The sequence below is a fragment of the Bemisia tabaci genome, chromosome 5, assembly GCF_918797505.1.
Source record: "Bemisia tabaci chromosome 5, PGI_BMITA_v3".
Lineage (NCBI taxonomy): Eukaryota > Metazoa > Arthropoda > Insecta > Hemiptera > Aleyrodidae > Bemisia > Bemisia tabaci.
The window spans coordinates 21,768,274-21,783,718 of record NC_092797.1 but is presented as its reverse complement, the minus strand read 5'-3'; the positions used below and the strand labels follow the sequence as shown (position 1 = coordinate 21,783,718).

At 34.8% G+C, this 15,445-nt stretch overlaps 1 protein-coding gene across 2 annotated transcripts in view; it reads left to right on the top strand.

Moving 5' to 3' along the window:
- Positions 1–15,445, top strand: part of HERC2 (E3 ubiquitin-protein ligase HERC2) — a 35,626-nt gene that overhangs the window by 669 nt on the left and 19,512 nt on the right. Inside the window, exons 2-16 of one of the 2 annotated variants that reach the window (XM_019050851.2) lie at positions 854–1,050; positions 1,539–1,691; positions 2,303–3,402; positions 4,621–4,841; positions 5,856–5,971; positions 6,411–6,518; positions 7,242–7,451; positions 7,835–8,028; positions 8,785–8,976; positions 10,189–10,417; positions 11,296–11,406; positions 12,337–12,409; positions 12,885–13,036; positions 13,733–13,888; positions 14,464–14,649. In XM_019050851.2, coding sequence (XP_018906396.2) covers positions 867–1,050; positions 1,539–1,691; positions 2,303–3,402; positions 4,621–4,841; positions 5,856–5,971; positions 6,411–6,518; positions 7,242–7,451; positions 7,835–8,028; positions 8,785–8,976; positions 10,189–10,417; positions 11,296–11,406; positions 12,337–12,409; positions 12,885–13,036; positions 13,733–13,888; positions 14,464–14,649 — 3,385 coding nt within the window. In that variant the 5' untranslated portion in view covers positions 854–866. Of the gene's footprint in view, positions 1–853; positions 1,051–1,538; positions 1,692–2,302; positions 3,403–4,620; positions 4,842–5,855; positions 5,972–6,410; positions 6,519–7,241; positions 7,452–7,834; positions 8,029–8,784; positions 8,977–10,188; positions 10,418–11,295; positions 11,407–12,333; positions 12,410–12,884; positions 13,037–13,732; positions 13,889–14,463; positions 14,650–15,445 lie in introns of both variants that reach the window. The other variant, XM_019050849.2, reaches the window with a different exon arrangement.

The window sequence follows — 15,445 nt, the reverse complement described above, 5'->3', positions numbered from 1 at the left end:
CCGCGTGATTTCTGTTGAAGCCTGTTGTCTTTCACGAACGCACCTACCTTGTCATGAAATTTCAACCACCAGTGAATCAGTGTCAGTTTGTGGCAGCATGACCTAATGGCTAATGTAATGAACCATGGATTAATTGGACCGCATTAAACAGAAAGGATCCAAGCCACATCAACTATTGCCTAATTTTCATAGTCAATTTCTTAGCGACGTTGTAGCCTCTGTGTCATACTTTATTTTTAAATGGGAAACTACTCTAAACCAATTCTTGATAACTTCAATGCTTTTCTTCTCTATGCAAAGGAAACTCTGTGAAAATTTCTAGAAACGATATTGATTTGTTTTCCTTCAAAAAAATAAAATGGGAGTGGAGATTTTTAATCATTTCAAACAAGATACCTACCTAAGTGGTCTGGTAGTTTCACCGTCGATATTCTATTCTCACAAGAGTCCACACAAAATAGGTTTATGCACTTTTAGAGTGTAACAGAAGATCAGCTATCTTCTGTTTAGCATTGGATGTAAAAGCAAGAATAAAGATTGTAGATCATCTGTCGTACTCTAAAATTGTATAAAATTATTTGGCATTGACTCCTAGAAAAAGTAAGAAATTGCTGAATGAATACTCTCATTCTTTTTCTCTTTATCCAAGAAAAAAATGAAAGTATATTAAAAAGAACTGAAACTTTAAAATTGAATCAGGTAGTTTTTAAAGATAGCCATTGTAGTAAAAGGCATTAAGAGGTATTTTTTAATTTCAAGTAACGGTGTTTCCTTTTGACCATTGGCTATTGTCGGAATGAATGGAGGAACAAATAGCTTCACATAGTAATTAGCTCAATTTCTCATCTGTTAGGATTTCCTGAAGAATGAATAATGCAGAGCTTTCAAGCAGTTCCTGCTTTGATTCAAAGTGGTTAAAAAACGATCTACAAAAGCTTCTTACAAGATGTGAGTTACCTACTCATTGGAACGAATTACTGAAAGATGGGGAACTATTTTTACCAAAAAAAGATTCATCTTTAATTTACTCTCTTGGAAGTACTCATGAAGGTAATTTGATTTTTATTTTATTTTCTATTATGGGGGAGGAAAGATTTAAGACCTACATTGTACTCTGTCAGCTGACATCAATGTAGAATTATACTAAGGATCAATGCCCTCCTGTCACGCCTTCATCATCTTTTACAGTCGATCACAGGTTAATTATAATTTTTCTATCGTAAATGGTTTGTTAATTGAATTATCATTCTTTAGAATTGTGATTAATGTAATGTATGAGTCTTGAGATGTTGGTTTTGTAGATGCCATTGCATTTTTAGCATAAGTAAACGAATCATCATTAAAATCTCACAGCAAAAGAGATTTTCAGCATTTTCCTAAGAAAGCTCCACAGTATTATGATAACCAACCAATGAGGCACTCTATTTTAGTAAATAATACTTTTTCATTTCTTTTTTTCTTGAAAATGTTTGCAAATAGTTCTAGATCTCATTTTAAAATTCTCATTCTAATCTCATCATTTTCCGTCTGATATCTAGGTGATCGCAAATTCCAGGGAAGCAATCGATCATACTGCCATGAGAATGAGAACTTCAAATGTACCTGTTTGGGATCCTACAAAGTCAAAGCTGTATCATCTTTACCATCCTCTCAAACCTTAATTGAGTCTTGTATCTTACGGCCCAATCAGAGTATGTTTATTCTTAATGTGACGCATCATGATCTTCAAGCCCTCAGATTTTCAACCATATGTGGAAGTGTAAAAATAACTGGAGTTTAAATGAAAAATTTCCTTATAGACAAGCCGGATAATTCTTTTAGTTTTCCATTTAAAATACTAAAAGATTGTTCATTGCGCCTCTTTGTTTCTTTTTTAAGTAGACTCGTTGAAAGTACTTAGATATGAGGCACATATGATTTTTTTCTCTATTTCTCCTTTTTCGTTGAGAAAATGGCCCTCATAGTCATTGAAATTAGAGATTTTGAAATCGAAGGACTTTGTACCCTCTTATTTTTTCTCGGCGGTTTTTGTGCATATTTCTACCTCTTTCTCATTCATTTCTTCATAATGGTTCCTGCTACTTCAGTACTGGCGCAAATCCTATATGTTTTTATTTTTTTGTCAAGAATGATCCTTCAACTTTTACATCAGACAATATATATTTATTAGTTTTCTGCCATGAGTCATTCTTTTAATAATTTTGAATGTACTATAGTGTGCTCTGAGTAAATTTTACTCAATTTGAGTCATTTAGTTTTCTTTTGCTAATTTTAAATTGATTGTTAACTTTTGTGTTTCCAGGTATCGAAGACTTAACACTTGCAGCTAAAGCACTAATTTTTGAGCAGAGAGCCCTCAGTCAGCTTGTAGCAAGTTCATCTTTATTCTCTAGGTCACTACAACAGAGATTAGCCGTAGCTCAGCGATATTTTATTGCATTTTCTAGGGATTTTGAAAACTCCAAACCAGAAAAACTGCCCAAGAATGTCGACAGTTGTCCCATAACTGGAGAACAAAAATGTGAAGCCATCAACCCTGAAGTGGACCCTTCTTTCGGATTTGCTCGCATTGGAACAAGAGCTGCCCTAAATTTTTCCTTCGCATTTCTAAAAAAAGCATGGAGAACAAATGAAGACTGTGAACTTTGCACGGATTTATTAGAAGAATGCTTAGAAGCAATGCGAATGTTGCCAGAAGCTTCCCTCTTTAAAGAAAATGACTCGCAAGTATCACCCGTTTGGTGTGAAATTTTTGAAAAGTCATCCAAATTTCTGCGACAAGTTGTCTTGGGAGAAATTGCTGCAAATAATGCGAGTCATCCTGTTCCGATCAATGATCAATATTTAGCGCTGTGCTTGTTGTTAGAGTTGGCTCTTCAAAAAGGCACTCTCAGTCAGTTACTTGATTCTGTTTTGCTTTTACTTTCCCTACATGAGAAATCAAAGAAAGAAACTGAAAATTGTTGCGATCGGAAGAAGAAAAATCCTCCTTTAGCCCCATTTCTGAAAAGACTGAGCAGGATTCAGCCATTGAAAAATTTTGCCACATCTAACGATGAATGGAATGAACAAGAGATACATGTAAGTCCCACAGAATGTTTTCTACGATACGTCGAGCTACCAAAATCAGATAGTGCTCCTATTGATGTCCGTGTTGCTGCTGTCACAATTATGTCACAATTAGACCGCCTAGCTGCTCCATTGCTTCCACCTTTGTCATTTTCATCACTCTCTCATGGACAGCAAGAATTGCATACTTGGGGCTGGGTTCTGTGGGACGAACAGTGCTGTCAAATCATTAGTGAGCGGGGAATCTCTTCCTTTGCTGCTTCCTCCAAAACGCTTTTATTTACTACTCACTCCGGTCAGCTGTATACAGTCAACCAAAATGCAGAACTATCGGTAAGTAATGCTTTTATTATTTTTTATCTTAGATCAATAGAATATTATCCGATAATTAATTATATAAGCTTCATTATTATTTTATGTAAATAAAAATGAAGAGAAAAATATTTCTTCGATTGTCTTTCATATTTAATGCATGGATAACTTACCAGTTGTTTGAAAGTTAAAAATTTTCTGGAACATTTTAGCTGGAACACATCTAAACTATTTAGAAAATGCATCTGAAAATATTAATTAAAGGTTAAATCGAGGAAAAAATTCCTTCCGAGGAAGATATTCCTGTAAAAAAAAATTTGTTTGTCATTTCTTTTTTTAGCAGTCTTTCAAATTTTTAGTTTTTACATTACCAAATTTAATATTAAGAAGGCCTCCAAAGTATCCACATAAGCATCTAGGAAATTCAAATAAATTGAATGCTTGTGTGTGCAAATTTTCATCAGGGTTTCTGCAGGTCTGTAAAATCTAAAAAATTGCTGAAAGTAGATTTGGAAGTTCTGGAAAAGTATGAAAACTTACAGACCCTTCCGTGTTTTGTGCATTGGTCACCCAGATACCTGAAAGTGATGCAAGGAACAACTTTGTTAATGATTAATTACAAAAGGCAGGAAAAATGTCCACCAAAGCAGCCATTTTGTGTGTGATTGGTTCAGGAGCTCAGATAGTAGCTATTAAAATGTGCTACATCTATCATGAAGTGCGGTACTTTATTTTTTTATTGGTTAGAAAAAAGTATCTACATATATAAGATATAAGAGGTGGCTTAAGTTATAGGAAAATAAGTCCAGGAAAAACAGCAATTTGTCCCAAAAGTGAGAGAGAAATAGCGTCTCAGAAATGGGAAGTTTTTACAAGATCAGAAAATTTTAAAGATATTATTTATCATCCCGTGTTTTCTCAGAAGTCAGGGAAACAGCCACGTAAAAATGAACACAACAATTTGAAACTAATGATATCCCGTGCCACTGAGTAACCACGCTTTATCTAATTTACTGTAAAAAAAAAAAAAAAAAAAAAAAAAAAAAAATTAGCATTATTTCCAAGCCGTAGCACAACCATCACTCCTCCTCCTCAATCTTCCTCACCTCAGAATCTTTGTGAGGGAAGGGATTCAAAGTCAGGGCTCGTTATTAATACTTTTCAAATTATGGAGTGTAAAAATCTGTCTGAGCTCTGTATCAAATATAATCTAAAATCTCCCCTTTTTCTCTTTTGTAGAAAGCAGAGGCTCTTTCGTCTCTCAAAATAGTAGAAGTAGCCTCACACATTGAAGGTAATCACTTTCTTGCCCGAAGTGATGAAGGTCAACTTTTTTCATGGGGTGCTGGAGATGGAGGTCGCTTGGGTCATGGTAACACTTTGTCTCTTTCAACACCCACATTGGTTGAAAGTCTAGCCTCTCAAAAAATTGTCAAAATTTCTTGTGGCAACACTTATAGGTAAGATTCCGTTTTCCTGTGATCCAGGCAAAAGAATACTCATTTTCTTTACAGCCTCGTGCTTTTTTTGTAGGTGTCAGTTCAGTTTTTGATCTTCTTGGTTGCATACAGCTGTCTTGAAATTGGATATTATAATGAGAAAAATATCATATTGCACTAACGAGGGGAGGCTCAGAAGTAGCTGCTTCCGATTTTTATCTGGTTTGCGACAAAAAATAGGTCAATAGTAATCGATTGATTGCTTCTCTGTTTTTGCAAATGGGTTCGGAGCCTCCCCCCCCTCGTCCCCCAAGAATGGTCTGAAATTAGTCCCTGATCATCATCTGTTCCATAATGACTGAGTTTCTGCACCACGCCATAGCTGCTGTTGTGGCTTATTGATACAGCACTTGTCTACTATGTGGAAGATTGTGAGTTCGATTACCAGCATTTCTAATTTGATTTTTTCCGTTTTATTCAAGTTATAATTTTTAATTGAGATTTAAAGAAAATAATGAAAATAATAAACATGTAAGTAAATAATACAGAAACCTTTCCCAGAACATCCGCATCTACATAACTAAGGTTGAACATGAAGCATGGAAGGGGATATTCTGGGGAGGGTTTTTGCATAGTTTGTCTGTTTATTATTGTTATTATTTTTTTAATCGTAAGAAAAAGTTATACCTAAAAAAAACGACGCTCCGGGCTGGTTTTTATTGCAGGAGCATCGTGTGCCGAGATGATATTTTTTCCACCACGCTGCTTGGCATCATGCATAAGGTGGTTTCATTTTTATACTCTAAAATGATCGACCATAGTTGTTAGATTATGATTATGATCTGTACTTTGGATTTAAATCTTCCGACATCTTTTAATGTCTTTAGTGTTAGAAGTATTGGTTCAGTGATAGTCAAACAAACCCAAGCTTTTTGATCTTCGAAAAAAAGTTACCCAAAACAGTAACAATGCTTCTGAAGACTCCTCAAAATTGAGAAAAGTGTTCCTCTAAATACTTTGGTCCATGGTTTTCAGTGCTGCTGTTACTGACCAAGGACAGTTATACACCTGGGGCCGTGGGAATTATGGCCGTTTAGGACATGGATCTTTTGATGACCATCTGTCGCCAACTTTAGTAGCAGCATTGAAGGGTATGCTCAGCTTTTCTATTCTCAATTTAACCTGCATTAATTATTATTAGTATTTTGTATTGTTTGGTCAGAATATTCCATGGTTTGAGTAAATGGACTTTAGGTAGGGGGAAAAAACAATTTGGTTGATTCAAACTTTGTCTTTTATGAAAAGTAAACATTTGCGTAAGTAATTTTATCTCAGTTTTACCTCTTTTCTATTGATTAGTAAAAATGTCATGGCCATTTTTTAAGTATGATTTTAACTTAAGCTCCTAGCACACTAATAAATTAAAAAAAAAAGTCCCGTCAGATGAAATGGTGAATCCGAAAGTCCACTTGTATCAACGTAGCAATTATCTAACAACTAAAAAATCAAAATATTTCAGAGGGATACTAAACCACGAATAAGAAAACAATTTTTCTAATGAATTTTCCCCCTTTTTTCTCTTTTTACCAGAATGGAATGTAGTTGATGTCTCATGCGGTTTTGGTGATGCACAAACTCTTGCTGTGACGGATCAAGGTTTGGTTTTCTCTTGGGGTGATGGCGATTATGGCAAACTTGGTGAGGACTTCTCTTTAATATTTCCCCCCTCTCTATTACCACCCCACCCCCAATAAATCATTTTCACCATCATTTCCAACTGCAAATATCTGTGCCGTGAAGCTGTCTAGCTACATGCAACACCCCTGCCCTATTAGATTTTGGTAGCTGAGTACTGGTGAAGCTTTCTGATTCACGAATGAGCCTTTTTTGATGAATATCTTGACAGTTCTTGTTTCAAAAATATTTTCATAGCATTCATCAAAATGCGGTTTTTCTAGTCTCGAAGATAATATCTTTAGCCTAAAATTAAGCCCTTGTTCAGGTCATTTGATTAATTACACACCTAATTACACAGTTTTTTCTGAGACATGCCTCCCGAATCCCTTTAATATTTTAATGTACTTTCTGAAAGGAAAAATAAGTTGAAAATAAATTTGTGTATCAAAATAATTTCTTAAAAAAAGCTATCTTATCAAAGTCCGCTTTACTGGTAATCCTTCATCGGATGATATTACTGGAATTTTTCCTTTCTTTTAAAATATTTGTTCACAATTTTAATGCACAGGTTCAGTCTTTTTTCCATCAGATTTTTGTATTATTTTTTGTTCTCGCCTAACTTTTCTATTGATAAAATTTTTATCGTTCAACGTTGTTATTGTAACTAAATTTAGTAACACTAATCTTTGATTTTCAGTTTTTAAATTTCCGATCAAATTTTTATAAAATCTCAATATCTTTCAGGCCGTGGAGGAAGTGATGGCTCCAAAGTTCCACTTGTAGTTGAAATCTTGCAGAATACATTCATCAAGAAAGTTTACTGTGGCTCCCAGTGCAGTTTTGCCCTTGCCAAGGATGGGAGTGTTTATTCATGGGGGAAAGGAGATAACTATATCCTGGGTCATCCCTCTGAAGAACATGTCCGCTATCCTAAGTTAATTCAAGCTTTAAAAGGTAATATATGAATAGGTTGTTTTTATTGACTCGTTTTAAGTTTCATTTATCTCTACATATGTGAATCGTAAGTTTGTCTTTTCAATGGCAGAGTCTCCTAGAAAACGTTTATAAATGAAATTATCAAATTAGAGTGTGAACAGTGAAGAGGGCAGAAACAAAGATAACTGGCTGGAGGGGTCAGAAAGGATAGTCCTCCAAATTTTGCCAAAAAGAGCTCTACAGATGCAGGGGCTCTTTTGAATCCCTTGAAGAGAACCTGAAGGGGTAATTTATGTTTGAAGCTCATACTGTTCTGCTTCTATTTAGATTTTTTTTTCTCTTTTATGTAATCCTGTTGAATATTGTAATCGGCAAAATTATTCAGGTTCCATTTGTTTCAGGCAAATTTATCAAAGAACTAAGCGTAGGGCTGTCGCATGCTCTAGCCTTAACTCAAGATCAGATGGTGTACGTCTGGGGCAAGACCGATTTCACTAATCCTGAGAATCCAGAACGTAATTTAATTGAAACACCAACCGTGCTCAATCATTTCAACAGCATGAAAATAGTGGGAATAGCTTGCTCCTTGACTCAGGTATTTATAAATATGGCATAAGCAACTTGATTTAAGAGACAGGTTTTATTTGACTATTGGTGATGTAGTGAAGGGAGATGAGTCTACTTGAAATGCAGTGAAATTTAAACTAAAAAGGGTAAACCCAATCGTCAAACTTTAAAAATTTATTAGTTCGCTCCTTTTACTGTGACTGACTGTGATCCTTGCTAATTAGCCTTAGCATTCCTTCCTGGATGCAATCAAGGTTGTTAAAATGATCCAAATATGGAGTTTTTCAGGTTTAATTTTGGGAGGAAAACCTAGCCTTATTGGCCGACAGACAAGGTAAATTTCAATCTTTTCTGAGTTCAATAATAACTTCAAAATGGCATACTGCTTGAATTTTAGAATAGAATTGAACAAATTTGGAGAGGCAACATTCGGTAATTTGCCGCGCAATTAAGTATTGATTTTATTTCAGGTCTCTTTATTTTGTTTGAATGGAAATAAGAAGAAAAGTTTATAGACGATGTATTTTATTACAAATTAGAATCAAGATTAAAATTTCACAGGTTTGAAAACATGATCTGATACAGCATACCTGCTCGGTTAGACAATGGGTCTGTTACATGCAAGCAATCTAGGCGATCTAAGTCTTAGCAACTGATCTTTCCAGACTCATTCTATTCAAACATAAGCTGAAGAAGTCTGTTTGCAGTAGATGGACTTTTTTTAATGTCTATGTATCCAAATATTCCTGTTATGGTTTGTAATGTTTTATATTTTTTGCATCAGTGTTTTGCTTGGAGTGCAGTTGAAGATTGGTCAATAGACTTGAGAGCTCCATTAGTCCTAGATGTCAGTGAAGTAACTTTGAGTCGCTTGGAGGGACTATTATTATCTGTGATCGAGCCTCCCGGTGAAAGGCCACCATCGCAAGGTTGTGAATGCATGATGGTAGCTGCACTCAATTTACTTCGACTTCAGGTATTTGCCATAAAATGTGAATTATTATTTGGTTTTTATCAACCGCAAGTCTAGTCTATATCTATTACACTGCTTTATACCATATTATACGATATTATAATACTAGTAGGATCACAATAACTGAAGGAATTTTGAAACAAATAAAAGTACAAAAATGAATTTCAGAGTTTCAAAATGAAATTTGAATCACTATCGGCACACAACTGAAAGAGAGAGCACTCAGTTTAGGCAATGAGCTTGTTTAGTAATGTTTAATTCCTGCATTTCTGAAAACTAGAGAGTGCACAGAGTTCACAGGAATTTCCCCCCATTTTTTTGAACAATATTAAACCATAAAAAACGAGCTCAAAGCTGCGTATTTTGAGCTACCATGTAAATGCGCACCCGCAGGTTACTAAGAAGAAAGATCCCCCAACCTTGTAAGGTTGTGAGAATCTTACGGGAGGTTGTGCTGCAATCGGCTGTTTACAACAATACAGCTTCTTTCAGAACTTGTTCCTGATTATAAAGTAGACCTCATGCCCTGCCCCTGGTGGATTCCTACACAGTATCTCTGCATACTAAGGACACTACCAAAATATGGTTGATGGCCTGTTGTAAGACCTTGTAACAAAGGATGCTGCTTGCACCGTCCTCTGCTGCAGCTAAGCAACTCATAGACAATTCAATAGACAATAATTTTGAAACTCATATTTTCAATTTGTGCACCAGCACATTTTGATTTTGAAATTTCCTCTGGTCGTATGGTCCTTAAGCTGTTGTGATACATATCAATTCTTCTTAAAACAGGCCACTATTTTGCACTAGCTGTCTACAACCTGAATTACTACCGATATTTTCTTACCAAGAAAGAGCACAGGATGTAGAGGAGAAATAGGCTCTTGGTGTATGTTGTTTTATTTTTAATTTTAACTTTTAACGTTCAGACGTGTTTAGAAGAACAAAACTACCAAACTATGCTGAAACTATGATGCCAAAACTACCAGAAAAATTGAACTATATACAAGAGAAGAATAAACACGAACATGAGATTGGTTCATAAGATGCAATATAATCTGGCCAAGGTTGAGTTTGATTTTCTCTGAAAGCCTATTCTTTATCAACACTGTGTTTTTCCTTAACAGGGCGGTATATTATGATCTCCCTATAATATAAAATTATCTCTTCTTTTTTCTTTCCTCAAGCAATCACTATTTTTTTCTTTGATTTCAGCTTCACAGTGTCCTGAGTAATCACGTTAGTTTACAAAGTGTCGGTTTGGATTCCGGCTCAAAATTGTTGCTCAGTCTCAGAAGTTTAATTGTCGACTTGGCAAGCTGTCCGAATGTTTTACCCACAATTCAAAGAGCTGCTCAAGCTGTGCTGCAAGCAGGCTGGCAGATTCTGCTACCAACTTCAAATGAAAGAGCTCTAACTCTGTCCTCACTGCTACCATCATCTGGTAATTTTCCATCAGTTCTCTAAATCTATAGATTGCTGTATTGATTTTGACATCCTACCTTTTACAAGATGTCAGCAGGGTCAGAGATCAAGTAAAATCAGAGAAAGTAAGGAAGAATAATTTTAGCCATAATTGTCCATAGGATACAAAAGTTTTTTGGACATAACTCGAATTTTTCCTTTTTGCTTAGTTTACCTCCCAAGAATTTTTAAGACAATCTTAATAATGATTTCGAAGATTTATTACCTTAAAAGGACTAACCGAGACCCTTAAGGTCAATTCTATAAACTAAACTGTGTCTATTGCTTTTTTTGTGATCCTTATTAATAAATCATTAATTAAAAAAGCTGAAGAATTTTCATCATTTTTGTTAACGAGAACCTCAAAATGGCAGGGAATTCTTTCCCCGAAGTTTGTCCGCACCCTGCTTTAGTATTATGTGAAATGTAAAATTAACATGATTTAAACTGGCCAAGTTAATAAGCTTACAGGTACCATAATTATTAAAGAACCATCAGAAAGCCATGGCAATGTACGCCTCGGTAAGAAACAACTGCAAATTTTCTACAGGATAATGGTGGAATTACGCAGTTCCACTTTTTTTTCTTTTTTTCAAAATCTGATTTTTTTATCGCAATAAACATGCATTGATCATATGTTTTAGCAAGAATTGCATTTCATCATAATTATAAATATATTATTTTGCACAGAAAATCTAACTCTTAAGGAGTTGATTTCATGCTGTTTTTCCATCAGCCAAGTCCTGAGTTCAGTTTTATGCAAAAAAAGAAAACAACAAAAAATAGGTCAGTAAAGTAATGTAAATCAGTTTTTCATTTAACGATTCATTCCTAATTTATAAACGATGATTTTTACAGATGACAGCTCCACTCATATTCATCAGGGACAGCAATTCATGGCAGATCTTCTTGTTTCAACCTTGCTAGCAGATGGTAGTTTAGAAGAGTTCTTAATAATTGCTATCAAAGGTATTCAATTTTAATAAATTTCGTTTTATTAAGTTAGCAGGCCTTGAAAAGTCCTTGTAGATACTTGAATTTTATTTCAAATTTTCAATATCCCACAGTTATTGCGCACTAGGATCTCAAAACTTGTCTCCGTGAATGACTGACTCTTGTGGGTTGGTCTTGATTTCAACATTATTGCTAGGAAACTAAAGAAATTATAAAATATGCCAGAGTTTTAAAGAAATAGCCCCAAGTGCTGGAGTCTTATGAAAATCTCTGGGCAACTACTGAGGACATAACATCTCTGCTCCAAGGCTCTTGTTTGTTGTGTAAGCTTGAATCTATTTGAATATTTTTTTTGAAATCCTTGAGAGATCCTTAAAAGTCCTTATTTTTGATCAAGAAATAATCTTGTTTTTGGTGTTAAAAAGCTGCTATGAATCCTGTTTTAAGACTTTTAGATTTTTTGATTGATCATAATTTCTGCTGCTACATTTACTTGATTTTATCATGAGACCAAATTTACAGTAACATGTCACCATTTTTAAGTGAAATGAAAATGGTAATGTTAAAATTTTTTAGGCAAACTGACCCAACATAAACTAAATCTAGAAGGAACATTTGGAAGAATGATTCTGTGAAGGCCATGATATAAAGATATTAGTATAGTAAGTAGTAAGTAAACTAGTTCTGACTAGAATTTCGTGTAAAAACCTGGAAAAAAACAACTACTTTCGGTTTTCACTATCATTTTTTGAAAAAACTAGTTTTAACCGTTAATTCGCGTTTTTACGCTTTTCGGCTTTTGACTCTAACATACATAAAGAGATGTGCAAATTTATAAGTTTTTTAAACTCAAAATCTACGGTTTTCAGTTTTTTATTATTTTAAGCTCCAATGAATTTTGGGTAATTTTTTTCTTTTGTCATTTTTTCGTTCTTTTTTCAGAAGAAATGACTGAGAATGGTCGTTTGACTGAAAATTCACCCGTGCCTCTACTACACCTTGTCAAACAGCTTCTTAGGTACGTAAAGAGAAATTGACTTTGTCATGCACATTTGCTCAAGTAATTCTAAATTGAGAATACTTGTTTCTGAAGAAATTGAATCACCTTCTTTCATGGAGCAGCTCAATTATATCATGAAGAATGAAAAATTGCTCTGTAACAATGTTACGGCAACAAAAAAATGGCTCAGAAGTTTTCAGAAGCAAATGGCAAAATTGAGTTATTTCTTCTCTCATCAGTTGAAAGCTTTGTTATATTTTGCTCCACTGTCATGTTCCATTGAATGATCTTAATTTCACATGCCCGCCCCCGCCACCAACAATGACAGCATTATGTTTTTTGCGATCAACAATAACTAAATCAAGATATTTTGTTAAGAATAATTATGAGAATGCAAGCATACTGCTCTATTACGGTATATATCTGTAAACCTTGATACAGCTGCAAGTGACAAAGTTTAATAGTTTAAATTTGTTTTTTATCTCTTTTGCAGGAATTGTTTTTGTCATTCCTTTAGACGTTTACAGCAAGGTTCACCCACCTGTTCTCCTGATTCCTCGCTCTGTTTAAACATGTTGCTTCAATTCCAGAGGTTACTTTTCATGGAACTTCAACCTCAATGCAAGCATTTATCCTCATCTATAGGTGTGTTCAGTGAAAATTTATTGTCTCTGTTCAATGAGTAGAAATTTACAGCAAATCTTTATCCATTATATGAAGTTTAAAGGTCCTCTCTCACCCTCTTGTCACAAGAAATAGTTGCAATAGCTTATGCGCAGTCAAATCTTGTTAAGTTAGAATGCATCAGGACCAAGGATTCGTTCTAATTTGGTGGGTTTTCTGAGTTAAACAGGCTTTGTATTCGCAAAACAAAAAAACAGGAACAAGCCATTATTACGGAGTTAGTGGGGTTTAAGCGGATTCTGGCTGGGTGAGATCAGACTGTACTGATGTAGCACCACGGAATTTTGGACTGAGGCAGAATAAGCTTGGAAAAATTCTTTTTCCTCTTAGGTTTCATTGGACTAAATTTATTTTTTTTAGCTTTTATGGAAGCTGCAAGTAACTAATTTAATATGTTTTCTCTGACTGTAGTAAACTGTAATAGTTAAAGGGACACAGAATCATTGAACATACATTTTGGATGACTTTTGTATTAGAATTTCAGGAATGATCTACAAAGGAAGATTCTTTAAAATTGTGACACTAAGTTTTCTGTGATTTATGATGTAAAAGTTTAAGGTCATGTTCCTAATAGCAAAAAACTCTAATTTTCTCATTTGCATGATACTTTTAAGCCTATATTTCAAAAGTTTACTTTTCAATTTTATTCTTTTTAAGAGCAACACAATATTGGTGCGGAGTTGCTACTCACTAAATATTTGCAACAGTTGAATAAGAATGTCATTGAAGTCATCAGTTTTGCAGCAGAGCAAATCACGAAGAATTTTGACACTTATGATAACATTGTGAAAGTGATGAAAGGTGATGTGATGGGTAAGTTTCATTTTAATTCAGTTGAATAAAGGGTAACTGAGCCTAAAATTAGGTATTTTACACAGCATTTTTTCCAGTCTCTCATTTTTGTCTGTAGCGATGTAAATACAATTTTCCGATTAATGGACTATTAGATGAGATACAACTTTAAGCGATTCATTTTTCCTCTTCAAAATTTCATTTAGATCATGGTTCAAAGAACAAAAATTGCCGAAATTATGGGGGGACCTTAAGGTCTACTCTCAAGGGGTTGCACGAAGAGGGCCGGCAACTGCACCGTATTTATAGGTGCGGGAGCGTGGACGGCTCAGAGGGCAGCGCCCTGGTTGGCTGGTGGTGGTGTCACCACAAAATATTAGTCAAAGTGTCTTGTTACTACAGCAATGTTTCATCAGAGCAATGACAACACTTTAAAACTAATGAGATTCATGAAATTTCTGCAAGAATTGCTCCTGTTTGTTCCGCAAACACTTGGGATCTTCTGTTTGTTTCTCAAACACTCAGAATGTTTTTTTTAGCGCTATTGTCCTTGTTCTTGCTCAGCAGATCATTCCATTTCTTTTCTTCTTTTCCAGATGTGCTTTTGCCAGAAGTATTCATTTGTTTAATCATGGTCCACCAACATGTCCCACTGTTTCTATCCAACGCTAACTGGCAGAGTTTATTTGGTCCACTAAATGATGCCTTGGAAAACTTCAATAAGTTGTCTCCATACAACAGTAATGATGACAGCAATAATATGGCCTGGCCAGGAATGATGTGTAAGTATAAATATCAGACATTACAAACAATGTTTGATGAGCCCAGACCTGGTTTGTCATCCATGTATGATTTTTTTTATTTTCATCCTGTTCCCTCACAAGAGCGATAAATCTATGAACTTTCATTCTAAGCCTAAGCTTCTTTTTAAAGATGAATGAAAATCTTGAATCTTGTCCAAGGATTCCCAAAGATTTTCCACAGATTTTCTGATACAGGGCTCAATTATTAAGTGACGGGCAGTCATTTAAGTTAACTAAAGCAGCATGATGACTCATTTGGATCTTTTATCTTTTGCCCCCGCATGCAAATCTACGGAATATCTCGCGAAATATTTTATATTTTGCGCATATATTAAAATTCACAACCATGTGGTCAAATAAGTTTGAAGTTCACGATTTTAAGGTTAGACTCCTAATGGAATATCCAAATAAATATTCAAACTTAAATATATGTTCAAGATTTTTGAAAATTCACCCATCCATAGATTTCAGTAACGTAAAAAGAGATCAAAAGAGAAAAATTCAAAAGAATCGTATTAGTCCAGCACAAGCTTGAATAGTTCTCAAAAGACCGAGAAATTTTTTTTGTAGGTAGGCAATTTTTCAAGAAGATGAATGTTATGAAAGATTTGGCCAAGTCTGGAAGTTGTTGAAGCTATCAGCGCCTCTAATTACCATTGCCAGGAAAGTTATGAAAGATTTAGGGATGGAAAGCATATTTACTGAGAGGTTGCCAACTTTGCCTCAAAACTGATAAAAAAGTCAAGTGCGTCTACATTACAAATGGCCTAGAGCT